This window comes from Heterocephalus glaber, unplaced genomic scaffold, assembly GCF_053883595.1.
Source record: "Heterocephalus glaber isolate CG9 unplaced genomic scaffold, H.glaber_assembly_v1.0 deba00001428, whole genome shotgun sequence".
NCBI lineage: Eukaryota > Metazoa > Chordata > Mammalia > Rodentia > Bathyergidae > Heterocephalus > Heterocephalus glaber.
Genome location: NW_028258293.1, coordinates 22,005,991 through 22,020,266, shown reverse-complemented (window position 1 = coordinate 22,020,266; position 14,276 = coordinate 22,005,991). Strand labels below are relative to the sequence as shown.

General features: G+C 36.0%; 2 protein-coding genes across 3 annotated transcripts in view; both read right to left on the bottom strand.

Annotated features, from left to right (window-relative positions):
• The window catches only part of LOC101719498 (olfactory receptor 5P1), a 104,043-nt gene that overhangs the window by 28,344 nt on the left and 61,423 nt on the right, over positions 1-14,276 (bottom strand). The gene's annotated exons all lie outside the window — the stretch shown is intronic.
• Positions 7,385-8,457, bottom strand: LOC101718807 (olfactory receptor 5P76-like). Its single transcript, XM_087211410.1, has one exon. It carries the CDS (start codon positions 8,332-8,334, stop codon positions 7,390-7,392), a length of 945 nt encoding a protein of 314 aa, XP_087067536.1. The 5' UTR covers positions 8,335-8,457; the 3' UTR covers positions 7,385-7,389.

Genomic DNA, 14,276 nt, shown 5'->3' with positions numbered 1-14,276 from the left:
AGCACCTAATGGGAGCTTTTCATCTGTGGAGATGGAATGTACAAGGTGATCTCTGGGAAAATCACCACAAAGTGTACTTTGGGAATTCTAATCCCAAATTTGTCTGTTTACACTACAGCAGCCATAAAAGGGTGCCTTTACAAATCATTTCCCTGGTGTGAACAATTCTAACAAAGAGAGATCAGATGGTGCTACCTATCCTAACCAGACTTGCAATCCCTGGCAGTCTCGTTTTAGGTGGGACAGCCATTGGCCTAGGGCAAAAGCAGTATATTTCATTAGGACAAGAGATTAGAAAAGACCTCGAGGAAATTCGAGATGCACTCCAAGCCCTAGAAACTCAGCTACTCTATTGCATGTGGTGCTGCAGAACAGATGAGCTCTTGATTTGCTCACAGCTCAAAAAGGGGGAACCTATTTATTCCTTGGTGAAGAATGTTGTTATTATGCTAACAAGTCTGGTATAGTGCAAGAATCACTGGATAAATTAAGAGATTGAATTAAGACTCTTGATAATGAATTTGGTACAGGGAAGTCATCTTATGGAACTGATTTCACTTGGAAAGGATGGAAATCATGGGTAGGACCCCTTTCGGGGACCTCTCCTCCTTATTATATTAGTGCTGATGTTTGGCCCCTGCATTGTCCAATTTATTTCAAAATTTATCCGTAAGCGTATTGGTGCTGCTCAACATTATCAAATGATGCTAATGAGAAATGTATATAGATTATATAGGACATATCATGGATAGAAGAATCATCCCAAAGCAGACAAAGGGAGGAATGATAGAGAAAATTTAAACTATAGGTTAATTATTAAGGTAGCTGAAGTAGAATAAGTAATATGTCCCTTTAAGATCTACCTTTCCCATAACTCTTATTGTTTAAAGTGATGGCTAACTGAACCTTTGACCTGTAACCCAACTGTAGATAACATTTAAACTGGAGAAAAGCAAAGTAGAAATGTTTGGGTAGTTTACAATGTATGTGTTTTAGGTGCCATCTGTTTGTTATATGTCTGTGACTATAACCATCAACAGAAACTACTTGTAAAAGAGAAACAGAAATTTTACTGACTAAGACCACCAGAAATGAGGTAATGGCTAAAAGAAGATATAAAAGGAAATGTTAAAGCAAAGGATGGGGCAGACATTGATCAGATGAGTTTCTGGCAGTCCCCCTCACTAGCAATTAAAGGCTTTGTTTTTTTACCCAAATTCTGTGTCTCCATACATTTCTTTCTGTGATTCTGGATAATCACCACTCTTGTTCAACATAGTTTTGGAAACATTAGCCATTGTGATTGGACAAGAGAAAGAAATAAAAGGAATAAAGATAGGAAATGAAAAAGTCGAATTGTCATTATTTGCAGATGACATGATACTCTATATAGAAGACCCCAAGAACACCACCAAGAGTCTTCTAGATTTAATAACCAAATTCAGTCAAGTAGCTGGATACAAGGTCAACACACAAAAACCAATAGCTTTCCTCTACATGAATAACAGACTCACTGAAAGAGAAATAGGGCAAATAATTCCTTTCACAGTAGCATCCAAAAATCTCAAATACCTAGGAATCAACCTAATGAAAGAAATCAAAGACCTCTTCTCTGAAAACTGTAGCACTTTGACAAAATATATTGAAGGGGATATCAGAAAATGGAAAGACATCCCTAGCTCCTGGGCAGGAAAGAGCAACATAGTGAAAATGGCTATACTTTCAAAATTGCTATATAGATTCAATGCAATCCCAATTGAAATCCCAGCAGCATACTTCATAGACCTTGAGAAAACAGTCCAAAAATTCATTTGGAACAAGGAGAGACCCAGAATAGCAAAAGCAATTCTAGGTAACAGAGACATGGCAGGGGGTATCACAATCCCCAACCTGCAACTCTACTACAAAGCTACTGTGGTAAAAACAGCATGGTACTGGCAAAGAAACAGACCTAAAGACCAGTGGAACAGATTAGAAGATGCAGAAACAACTCCAGACACACTCAGCCACCTTGTCTTTGACAAGGGAGCCAAACACCCTTGCTAGAGGAAAGATAGCCTCTTTGATAAATGATGCTGTTGAAATTGGGTTTCAACTTGCCAAAGACTAAAACTAGACCTGTGTCTCTCACCATGCACTATACTAAAATCAAAATGGATTAAAGATCTAAATATAAAAACAGAAATGCTGAACCAGCTGGAGCAAAGGTTAGGTAGAACTCTTGAAGACACTGGTGCAGGAAAAGACTTTATGAACAAAACCTCAGTTGCCTGTGAACTAGCACAAACAATCAACAAGTGGGATCTCTTTTTACTAAAAAGCTTCTGCACAGCAAGAGAAACCACTAGCAGTGTGAATAGACAACCCACAATGTGGGAAAAACTTTTCACCAGCGGTCCCTCATACAAAGGTCTACTATCTCAAATCTATAAAGAACTTTTAAAAATCAGACCTCCCAAATTTAAAGACCCAATCGAAAAATGGGCATCTGAAATGAACAGACATTTCTCAGACAAAGAAGTAGAAATAGGAAATAAATACATGAAAAAATGTTCAACATCACTGGTCATTCGAGAGATGCAAATGATAACAACTCTGAGATTCCACTTCACTCCAGAAAGAATGGCTGCTATCATGAAATCAACCAATAACAAATGCTAGCAGGGTTGTGGGGAAAGAGGAACCCTGCTCCACTGCTGGTTTGAGTGTAGACTGGTGCAAGCACTGTGGAAATCAGTATGGAGATACCTCAAATAACTAGGACTGGAAGTCCCATTTGACCCATCTATTCCCCTGCTGCATATCTTCCCCAAAGAATTAAAAGAATCATACCACAGTGATATATGTACACCCATGTTCATAGCAGCAGTTTGTGATAGCTAAAACTTGGAAACAGCCCAAATGCCCATCTACTGGAGACTGGATTAAGAAAATGTGGTTTTTTTAACAAAATGGAGTACTACTCAGCCATAAAAAATGAGAAATTAGAGACATTTATAGCTAAATGGATGCACATTGAGGCAATACTCTTAAGTGAAATAAATAAGACACACATGTGTAAATACTGAATAGTTTCTCTAGTGTGAGAAACTGAAAGTATAAATAAGGACTAAAAGGTATAATGAATAATGTGAAATAGGAAGAAAAGGGGCAGAGGGGAGGGGGAATTGGGAGGGGTAGGGCAAAGGAAAGAAGGGAATGGAATTAATTTGAGAAAATGGAAAAATGGAAACAAAGTCTTCATAAATGGGGGGGATGGAGGGATTGAAGGGAGGGCAGGGGAAGGGGAGAAAAATAAGAACCAAGAGAGTATGTAAAAGTGCATATCTCCAATGATGAATGTCATTATATTGTACACCTAAAATGTACCAATGAAAGGATATACAAAAAAAAACCCTAAGAAACAAAAATATCCATATAGTACTAAAGAAAGCATTAGAGAATAGCCGTAGTTTTATTTCTTAGATAGTAAATAAGAGATCTCTTAACATTTGAAATATAATTGACAGTGTGGATAATTTAAAGTGGGTAAAGTAGAATATGTCTAGTAAAAATCATAACTTTTATACAAAGCAATTAAAGTATTCCCTAATAACTGATGTACCCTTGCTTTGTCATTTTAGTATTATAAACAGGATATGGTTTTAAATTTTTCAATGCCATATAATAAATGCATCAAACATGCTTTGTAACACATTATTTTCATAATAGCAGTTGCCTATGGGGAAGGAAAAACTTCAACATTCTCTAACAGCAGTAGACATAATTTCAGTCACAATAGATTTATTCTTCAGCAAGTCCTTTTAAAGAAGAGTTGTTTCATAGGAAATCATACACAACAATATTCTATGTGTTCATTTTCTTTTCTGCCCTTCTCACTGATTCCCTGGGCAATGACCTAGTGTAACAGAGTCCCTTTCTTCCCCTATGGGAATTCAAAAATTTTCAGAACCATAAAATTCACCATCCACATTCCAAATGTATCTGAACAAACTAAGTTTCAATTACTTTGTTTTTCGTATAGATAAGAACAAATTCTACTCTATTGTGATAGATTTTCACAATGCTATGATAATAAAAACAATGTTTTTAAATATTAAAATGAGTTCTAGAATTAGGGGCCAGATGGCTGATAAGGAAATACTAGACTTTGTCCTCTACAAAACACAAGGAGTCAATTATTATCCACAAATAAGAGTAGCCCTGGGAGGGCTCAAGAATCAAGTTTAAAAAAAAAACTTTAGCAACATAGTGCAGAAGTAAAAAGAAAGAAGAGAGAGAAAAGAAAAGTGAAATAAGAAGAATAAAAAGGAAAATCCAGAGAGTGCCTTCGTGTATTTGTCTGGAGATGACTTAAAAAATTGAAAAGGTTGGGAAATATTTTACAACACAATGGATTTTATCATGGTCCCCAGTGGCTTGGAGATGGATCTTGCCAAACTTTGCTGCTGAAAACCTTAAAAATACCCAGCACAAGTGTCAATTCCCCAAAGCTTTTACAGAAAGAATTCTACAGTGTTCATAGCTGGGGTTTTTTTAAGAAAGAAATGAAATCAGTATCCCTACAGCATGTGCATTCCAGATATGTAGCCATTGCATGCATTCTTATGACAGATCAGAGAATCTTCTGTTTCATGGTATGGAGAAATTAACTGGTGATAGAGTATAACCATTTTTAAGAAGCATGGAAATAGCTAATATCTGTAGCCCAAAGATGTGCGTAGGAAAGAACAAATCTAAAATGAGACATAATTTCAATAATAATACAGAATGTTGAAGTAACAGAGGTCATACATGTGGTAAAAGTACCACAAAACTATCTGACTCACAAGAATCTTTAGAGATGCTGTCCTTAGGACTATGTATGGCAAACCCAGTAGGGCTCTACTTAAAATGTGTAACTCAATATATTTTAGGGTCAAAGAGCAGTGGCCTGATTGGAAACATCATACGTATAATGTACTGAGATCTCTACATACAATACTCAAGCCAGTACTGTATTCTGAGATCCATAGTCTCTTGGATTAAGGACACCACAGAAATACACAAAAACTACTTTGAAAACTTATATTCCAATAAATTGGAGAATCTGGAGGAAATAGATAAATTCACAGACATATATGATTACCAAATTTAAACCAAAAAGGTATAAAATTCCCCAACAGACCAGTAGCAGGCAACAAAATTGATGGGGTGATAAAAAGTCTAGCAGTTAAGAAACTCCTAGTACCCAATAGATCACCACTGAATTTTACTGGAACTTCAAAAAAGAAATAAGGCAAATATTCCTTAAGCTCTTCCATGAAAAAACTACAGGCCAATATCCTTAATTAACATAGATGCAAATTCCTCAATAAGACACTTGGAAGTAGAATTCAACAAATCAGTAAAAAGATTATTTATCATATCAAGTTGCCTTTTTCCCAAGGATGCAAGGAAGGTACAACATACATATATCAATAAATCAAATTACTGCATAAATACAATCAAGTATAAAATCACATAATTATCTCAATAGATGCAAAACAGTCTTTGCCAAAATTGAACATTGCTTTGTGAGAAAACGAAAACACTGATGAAAATAGAAATAGAAGAACATTACTACAAACTAATAAAAGCCATATATAACAAACCCACAACCAACTATCTTAGTCACAGTAGCATTTTATTTTTTGTTTTAATGGTGCTCAAGATGGGATCGCCTAAAATAAGCAATCCTGCTTGGTTGGGGAAAAAAAGCCTCAAAGTTAAAAATGAGTGGAATATTAGACTCACAAAATTGTACACAGGCAGCACCATATTCAACATGAGGTATCTTCACCCCCAAGATCTTCACTGGGTATCATGTTCCCAATGATTCCTGCCAGGCACATCAACCTCTAGCATTTGGCTCTCCTTTTGTTTTGTTTTATTTTTTCTCTCTGCAGTACTTATCCCTTTCTCATCATCTATATAACTTTCTTTTAAATTGTATTGTCCAGTTCTTATATTAGAAGATAAATTGCATCTTTCCTGTTTTCCCCAACAGCGTAGGAAAGTGCCTTGACTATAAGACTCAATATAATTTCTCAAGGTATGAAAGGGAAAGTAAATAAAAGATAAGATTACTGCACTTGGTTCTTTTAGCAAAAGAAGGTGTTTGTTTCAGAAACATGAAGGAGGAGAGAAAAGGGAAATAAATATGATAACTGTCAGCATATGAAGGCAGATTATGTCTTTCCAGGGCATAGCCACTTTCAAGAAAGAAACATCTGGGTCTTCAGAGCATCTTAAGTAGCAGGTGGGTCTGACCATAAGTCACTCGAAGTTTTCTCCTTCCATCCTAACCATCATGCTACTAGATGAATTCTCATCGTTGAAATTATTGTTTGTTTTTGCTTAACTCAATCCTTAGGAGCTCAGGAACCCTGCTTCATTCCAGCAAAAACATTTTCCTATATTTGACCTGATAGGAAGTCGCAGGCTAATCAGAAATGGCTCATCCTGTTCTTCTCTGGAGACCCCATAACCGGTTGGAGCTGTGGGTCAGGAACACAGACCAGAATTATATGTGTCCCCAAAGCTCAGCCCTCACAGACAAACTTTTTGTAAGATGTTGATTTCCAACAATTTCAGTGTCTGGTTACATTTTGTCATTTCTCTTAGAATGTTCTCAGTCATAACTACAGTAATCTGGATAAACTGATTTTTAAAAGGGAACATCTTAAAGGAATGAAATATGTGCTCCTTGGCTTTCTATATGATACTAAGTAGCTGAGATAATCTAACTATGAAGAGAAAAGGTTTATTTTGGAGGTTTCAGGCCACAATCAGATGGTTCCATTGCTGTGGCCAATGATGGAGCATCAGGCCAGGAACATGTTGCAGAAAAAAACACTCATCATAGGACTGGGAAGTAAAAAAGAGGGGGGAAAACTGTAAAATCCCATTATGCCCTTTTGAGGCATACTCAGTGACCAAAATACTTCCACTAAGCCCTAATTCTTAAAAGTTTTCGTCACCTCCCAATAGTATCTGTTATGAACCAACCCTTTAATACAAGGACTCTTTGGAGACCCTGAACTATTGCAATGATAATAACCTCAATTTATGGTGGAGAGCAACCTGAAAAAAAGTATAAATACAACTTTAAAAGCACTTTCAGTGAGTTCTATTTCATTCAATTTGTGCCCTTAATCCCAAATTTAACTTAGTTTTATTAAAAATGACTCACTATAAGCCACTGGTTAGCTAAATCATCTGAAAATGGACCCCTCATATTTATCAAAATGTTCTACATAGTTAATGATATTTGCACAGATATATTTCAATCACATATACTGTTTCCTTTTATTGTTATGTCTATGGGATCTTATTACCATGTCAAGTTTTACAAAATAATAGATAACACTAAGAAAATATCTTCCTACTAAGCTCTCTCTTCAGAGCTCCCTTAATCTCCTTGTTCCTGAGACTGTAGATGAGGGGGTTCAGCATGGGGATCACCACCGTGTAGAACACAGATATCACCTTGTTCTGGTCAGTGGAGTAGCTGGACTTGGGCATCACATAAATGAAGAAAATGCTTCCAAAGTATAGTGTCACTGCGGTGAGGTGGGAGGTGCAGGTGGAGAAGGCTTTGTGACACCCCTCAGTGGAGCGCATCTTCAGGATGGTGATGAGGATGTAGATGTAGGAAATGACTATGACAAACACTGTGACCACGATGATGGAGCCAGAAGAAAATGAGGGAACAATTGCAGGGAAGCTGACATCAGAGCAAGAGAGCTCAACTAAAGGAGTAAAATCACAGAAAAAATGATTGACTTGATTGGGTCCACAAAAGAGTAAAGAAAAGAAGGAAAGAGTAAAGGAGGAAGCATTAATAAAACCACCTATGTAAGTCACCACAAGTAACTGGACACAGACTTGTGTGGACATTTTGGTTGAGTAAAGCAGTGGGTCACAGATTGCCACAAAGCGATCATATGCCATGGCAGCCAGAAGGAAGCACTCAGCTGTCCCGAAGAACACAGTTGAGCCAAGCTGGATGCCACATCCAAGGTAGGAGATGGTATTTTTTTCCACCAGGAAGTTTATAAGCATATTGGGTGTGACACAAAATGAAAAGCCTATGTCAGAAAAAGCCAGGTTGCTCAGAAAAAAGTACATAGGATTGTGAAGCTGAGAAGAGAGTCTGATGAGAATAATTGTGCTGAGATTACCAGATACGGTCACTAGGTAGATGCACAGGATGATGGTGAAGAGGATGACCCGCAGGATTGGATCATCTGTTAAACCCAATAAAATGAACCCTGTTACTGCAGTGTTATTCCCATCTACCTCTGAATTCATGAGACCAGGTAGCTGCTGCCAAAACAAATCTGTGGTACAAACATTACAGCAGTCTGTAAATATGATGGTAACATTTTCATTAATATATATGAAATGTCATTACAAGTAAAGATATTCAATTACCAGTACTTATTTATATGCAAATATGAGACTATCATTAATATTAAAATTTATTTCTGCAGAAAAACAAAAAATGCCTTCACATAATGTCTATTTTCTTTATCAATTATATTGTTTCTATAAATTCATCTAAAGTGGCTTTGTATCCAAAGTTTTAAAATACAAAACAAATGAGAATAACAAAACTGACTGTTGAGAAACATGACTGAGTATATTTCAGAAAAAAGAACATATATATTATATATATTTGAAATAAAGACTTCAATAATAGCTATCATTCATTACATGCTTCCTAAATGATAACCATACAGCTGAAGGATATATTCACATATGTGCATATATAGTTTTTTATATTTTTCATAAAACAGTGTTACTTCAATCATTATTGCATAGATGAATTAATGAAGTCTAAAAGACACTCTGTGACCAACACATAAAGTTACTCAGCCAGTGTTAAATGCAGAATATAAATCTGAGGAATTTTGACTATCCATTCCTTTAGTAACTGTAAAATGAAGTTAAATAATAGTTACATCCTGTCTAATACACCTGGCAATGAATGAGTTACAGGTTCACATCAGCCTTCTTATAGATTCTTTGTGTAGAAGAGTTGTATCATTTTTATATACTTAATAATTATCTGTTTAATATGTCTATTTTTAAAAGTAAAATTATTTTGATAGTATAACCAGATAGAAATTTTTAATTAAGGTAATTACAAATTAAGTAATCTACCCTACGTTTATAGAATTTTTATATATTTGAAGGTGAAAATATTATCTAAGAAGTTTTAAAAATCAATAATCACCATAAAATCATTAAAATAGATTAATCTGCATAATTCAAATCACTTCCTACTACAACAACGATTTCTAATTGGGACTTGAAACATGAAGTACTATTAACAAAATATGTAGCTAAACAAAGTGTAGGCTAAAGGCTAAGAAGGATCAGTGAGCTAATGACCAGTGTAAACTTCATCTCCAAAAATTCTGAGGATATAAACCAAGCATTTTCTAAAGCTCACCTTGAATCTTAGCATCCAGAAGTATGAACCAAGTAACTCCTGCAAATATTTTTCATCTTTACAGTTTTGTCTTTAATTTAAATCTTTAAATATTAATAAATACCCAAAACATTCCAAAGCTGGCATTTTGGCAGACTGCCAAGTTTAGATAGTGAAAAGACCATATGAGTTTCTTTCTCATGGGTGAATAAATGAGGAATCCTGGAAACCTGGACTGTGACTGTTTATTCAACTGAAAGTGATGGTGGAAACAGAGCAACTCAGCCAAAATTCCTTGCTGGCTAGTTCCTTAACTGTACCTGCTTTATTTCTATTAGAAAGTAGAGACTAAAGTTTTCTCAAATGGTAAATGAAAATCCATATGTCAGATCCATTAACAAAAGCCAAAGTCTTACCTCCTGAAATAAATCATTAATCTTTTTGTAACAAGTCTTAGTGGTTATATAACTACCCCTTTTAAAATTCTCCTTGGGGGATGAATCTCTGAAGATACTACAGATTGAAATGTGAATTCAAAAGCATTATAGAGAATCATTATTTTCTGTAGTGAATATGGAGCAGTTCAGTTCACTCAAAAAGCAATCTTTCAAGATTCTATCCATCATAAGGAGTGAATCTGTTATTTTGTTTCTAGTTTAATATTCATGCATAGCTCTTAACCTTTTAATAATTATTAGAGTATAATGCAACATGTCATAAACAAATATTAGTTCTCAGTTTACTGTGATCTTTCTGAATAAGAACTTATAGTAAACTTCAGGTGTGAAATGCTATTCTTATCTTTAATCATTCAATATACATTTTTTTCAAAAGTATTTTGTATTGTCCTTTGTAAGATAGGCCTTAAGTATCTTGGGAGAACCTGAGGTGAAACTCTATGTAATTTGAAGAGTAAAGAAAAAACTTAAAGACATGTACATTACTTACCAAAGCATAAAGAAAATAAGTGTCTTCTACAATGTATAAAGAAATATGAATAAAAAGAGGTTTAGATGGATTCCTGGTGAGAAATAGTGTCAAAGCTTTGCCTTTCAACTAGCTCCTTATGGGGTACATGGATCATGGTAGAGCACAGCAATCTGCAATCCATAGTCTCACTATTACTCTAGTTTTCTTTTTTTTTTGTATTGAACTCTTTTATTGGTACATTGTAGGTATACAACACAATTACATTTCTCATTGGGAATTGTATCTTTACACGATGCATCTTGGTTCTTATTTTTTCCCCATTCTTAGCCCTCCCTTCACGCCCTCCACACTTCCCTATTTACAAAGACTTTATTTCCATTTTGTCCATTTCTCAGCATTTTTCCTTTCCCTTCTTTCCTTTCCCCTGCCCCTCCCACTACCCCAACTCCTTTCGACCTTTTCTTCCTATTTTACATTATTGATTATTCATTCTAAACATTGGTATACTTTAGGTATACAATATAATGACACTCATCATTGGAAATTTGCACCTTTACATAGTCTCTCTTGGTTCTTATTTTTCACCCTTGCCCAGCCCTCCCTTCAACCCCTCCAGTCCTCCCTATTTACAAAGATTTTGTTCCTATTTTTCCATTTTCTCATATTAATCCCATTCCCTTCTATCCTTTCCCCTAGCCCTCCCACTTCCTTCCCCTTTGCCCCTTTTCTTCCTATTTCACATTACCTATTATACAATTAGTCCTTATTTACACTTTCAATTTCTCACACCAGAGAAACCATTCGGTATTTACACATGTGTGTCCTATTTATTTCACTCAGAGTATCACCTCAATGTGCATCCACTTAGCTATAAACGTCTCTAATTTCTCATTTTTTATGGCTGAGTACTACTCCATTTTGTAAAAAAACCACATTTTCTTTCTCCAATCTCCAGTTGATGGGCATTTGGGCTGTTTCCAAGTTTTAGCTATTACAAACTGCGCTGCTATGAACATGGGTGAGCATATATCACTGTGGTATGATTCTTTTAATTCTTTGGGGAAGATCCCCAGCAGTGGAATAGCGGAGTCAAATGGGACTTCCAGTCCTAGTTCTTTGAGGTATCTCCATACTGATTTCTACAGTGGTTGCATCAGTCTACACTACCACCAGCAGTGGAGCAGGGTTCTCTTTCCCCACAGCCCCGCCAGCATTTGTTATTGGTTGATTTCATGATAGCAGCCATTCTTTCTGGAGTGAAGTGGAATCTCAGAGTTGTTTTCATTTGCATCTCTCGAATGACCAGTGATGTTGAACATTTTTTCATGTATTTATTTCCTATTTCTACTTCTTTGTCTGAGAAATGTCTGTTCATTTCAGCTGCCCATTTTTGGATTGGGTCTTTAAATTTGGGAGGTCTGATCTTTTTAAGTTGTTTATAGATTCGAGATAGTAGACCTTTGTCTGAGGAAGAGCAGGTGAAGATTTTTTTCCCACATTGTGGGTTGTCTCTTCACACTGCTGGTGGTTTCTCTTGCTGTGCAGAAGCCTTTTAATAAGAAGAGATCCCATTTGTTGATTGTTTGTGCTAGTTCATGGGCAACTGAGGTTTTGTTCATAAAATCTTTTCCTACACTGATGTCTTCAAGGGTTCTACCTAACCTCTGTTCCAACTGGTTCAGGGTTTCTATTTTAATATTTAGATATTTAATCCATTTTGATTTTAGTATAGTGCATGGTGAGAGACACAGGTCTAGTTTTAATCTTTGGCAAGTTGAAGCCCAACTTTTCCAGCACCATTTATTAAAGAGGCTATCTTTCCTCCAGTGAGGGTGTTTGGCTCCTTTGTCAAAGATGAGATGGCTGAGTGTGGCTGGTGTTGGTTCTGCATCTTCTAATCTGTTCCACTGGTCCTCAAGTCTGTTTCTTTGCCAGTACCATGCTGTTTTTATCACAGTAGCTTTGTAGTAGAGTTGCAGGTTGGGGATTGTGATACCCCCTGCCATGTCTCTGTTACCTAGAATTGCTTTTGCTATTCTGGGTCTCTTCTTGTTCCAAATGAATTTTTGGATTGTTTTCTCAAGGTCTATGAAGTATGCTGCTGGGATCTCAATTGGAATTGCATTAAATCTATATAGCAGTTTTGGAAGTATGGCCATTTTCACTCTATTAATCCTTCCTACCCAGGAGCAGGGGATGTCTGTCCATTTTCTAATATCATCTTCAATCTCTCTTTTCAGAGTGCCATAGTTTTCAGAGAAGAGGTCTTTGATTTCTTTCGTTAGGATGATTCCTAGGTATTTCAGTTTTTTGGATGCTATTGTGAAAGGAATTATTTGCCCTATTTCTCTCTCAGTGAGTCTGTCATTGGTGTAGAGGAAAGCTATTGATTTTTGTGTGTTGACCTTGTAACCAGCTACTTGACTGAATTTGGTTATTAAGTCTAGAAGACTTTTGGTGGAGTTCTTGGGGGCTTCTATATAAAACATCATGTCATCTGCAAATAATGACAATTTGACTTCTTCATTATTTATCTTTATTCCTTTTATTTCTTTCTCTTGTCTAATTGCTGTGGCTAATGTTTCCAGAACTATATTGAACAAGAGTGGTGATAGTGGACATCCTTTTCTTGTTCCTGATTTTAGTGTGAAGGATTTCAGTTTTTGACCATTTAGTATGATATTGGCTGTTGGCTTTTCATAGATGGCTTCTATCAGTTTGAGGTAGAGACCATCTATTCCAATTTTTTGTACGGATTTTATCATAAATGCATGTTGGATTTTGTCAAATGCTTTTTCTGCGTCTATGGAGATAATCATATGGTTTTTGTCCTTGGCTCTATTGATATAGTGAATCACATTAATTGATTTTCGTATATTGAACCATCCCTGCATCACTGGGATGAATCCCACTTGATCAGGGTGTATGGTCTTCTTGATGATCTTCTGAATTCTGTTTGCCAGTATCTTATTTAGGATTTTTGCATCTATGTTCATTAGTGAGATTGGCCTATAGTTCTCCTTTTCGGTCGGGTCTTTCTCTGCTTTGGAGACCAAGGTGATGCTTGCTTCCAGGAATGAATTTGGGAGTATTGCTTCCCTTTCAATTTCATTGAAGAGTTTAAACACTAGTGGCAGCAGTTCCCTCTAAATGTCTTGTAGAATTCAGCAGTGAAGCCATCAGGGCCCGGGCTTTTCTTAGTTGAGAAGTTTTTAATTACATTTTCAATTTCATTGGTTCATATTGGGTTGTTCAGAATTTCTAGGTCTTCTTCATTCAACTTTGGTAATTCATATGTATCTAGGAATCTGTCCATTTCTTCTGTGTTGTCCATCTTATTGGCATATAGGTTCTGGAAGTAGGTATTGATGATCCTCTGGATTTCTGCTGGGTCTGTTGTAATTTCACCCTTTTCATTCCTAATTGCATGGATTTGGGCCTTTCCTTTCCTTTTTCTGACAAGGTTGGTTGAGGGTTTGTCAATTTGTTGATTCTTTTGAAGAACCAACTCTTGGCTTCATTGATTTTTTGTATCATTCTCTTAGTCTCCATTGCATTGATTTCTCCTCTGATCATTATAATTTCCTCCCTTGTATGAGCTTTGGGGCTGTCCTGCTCTTCTTTTTCTAGAAGCTTGAGGTTCAGCATCAGGTTGTTTAATTGGGCTCTTTCTGTTTTCCTAATATGCAGATTCACTGCTCTGAATTTCCCTCATAAGACTGCTTTCATTTTGTCCCATAGATTCTGATATGTTGTATTGTCATTGTCATTTAATTGAAGGAACTGTCTAATTTCTTTAATTTCCTCTGTGACCCATTGGTTATTAAGAAGTGTGTTGTTCAATTTCCATGTGTTTATGAAATTTTTTGAGTTTCTTTTGCTATGG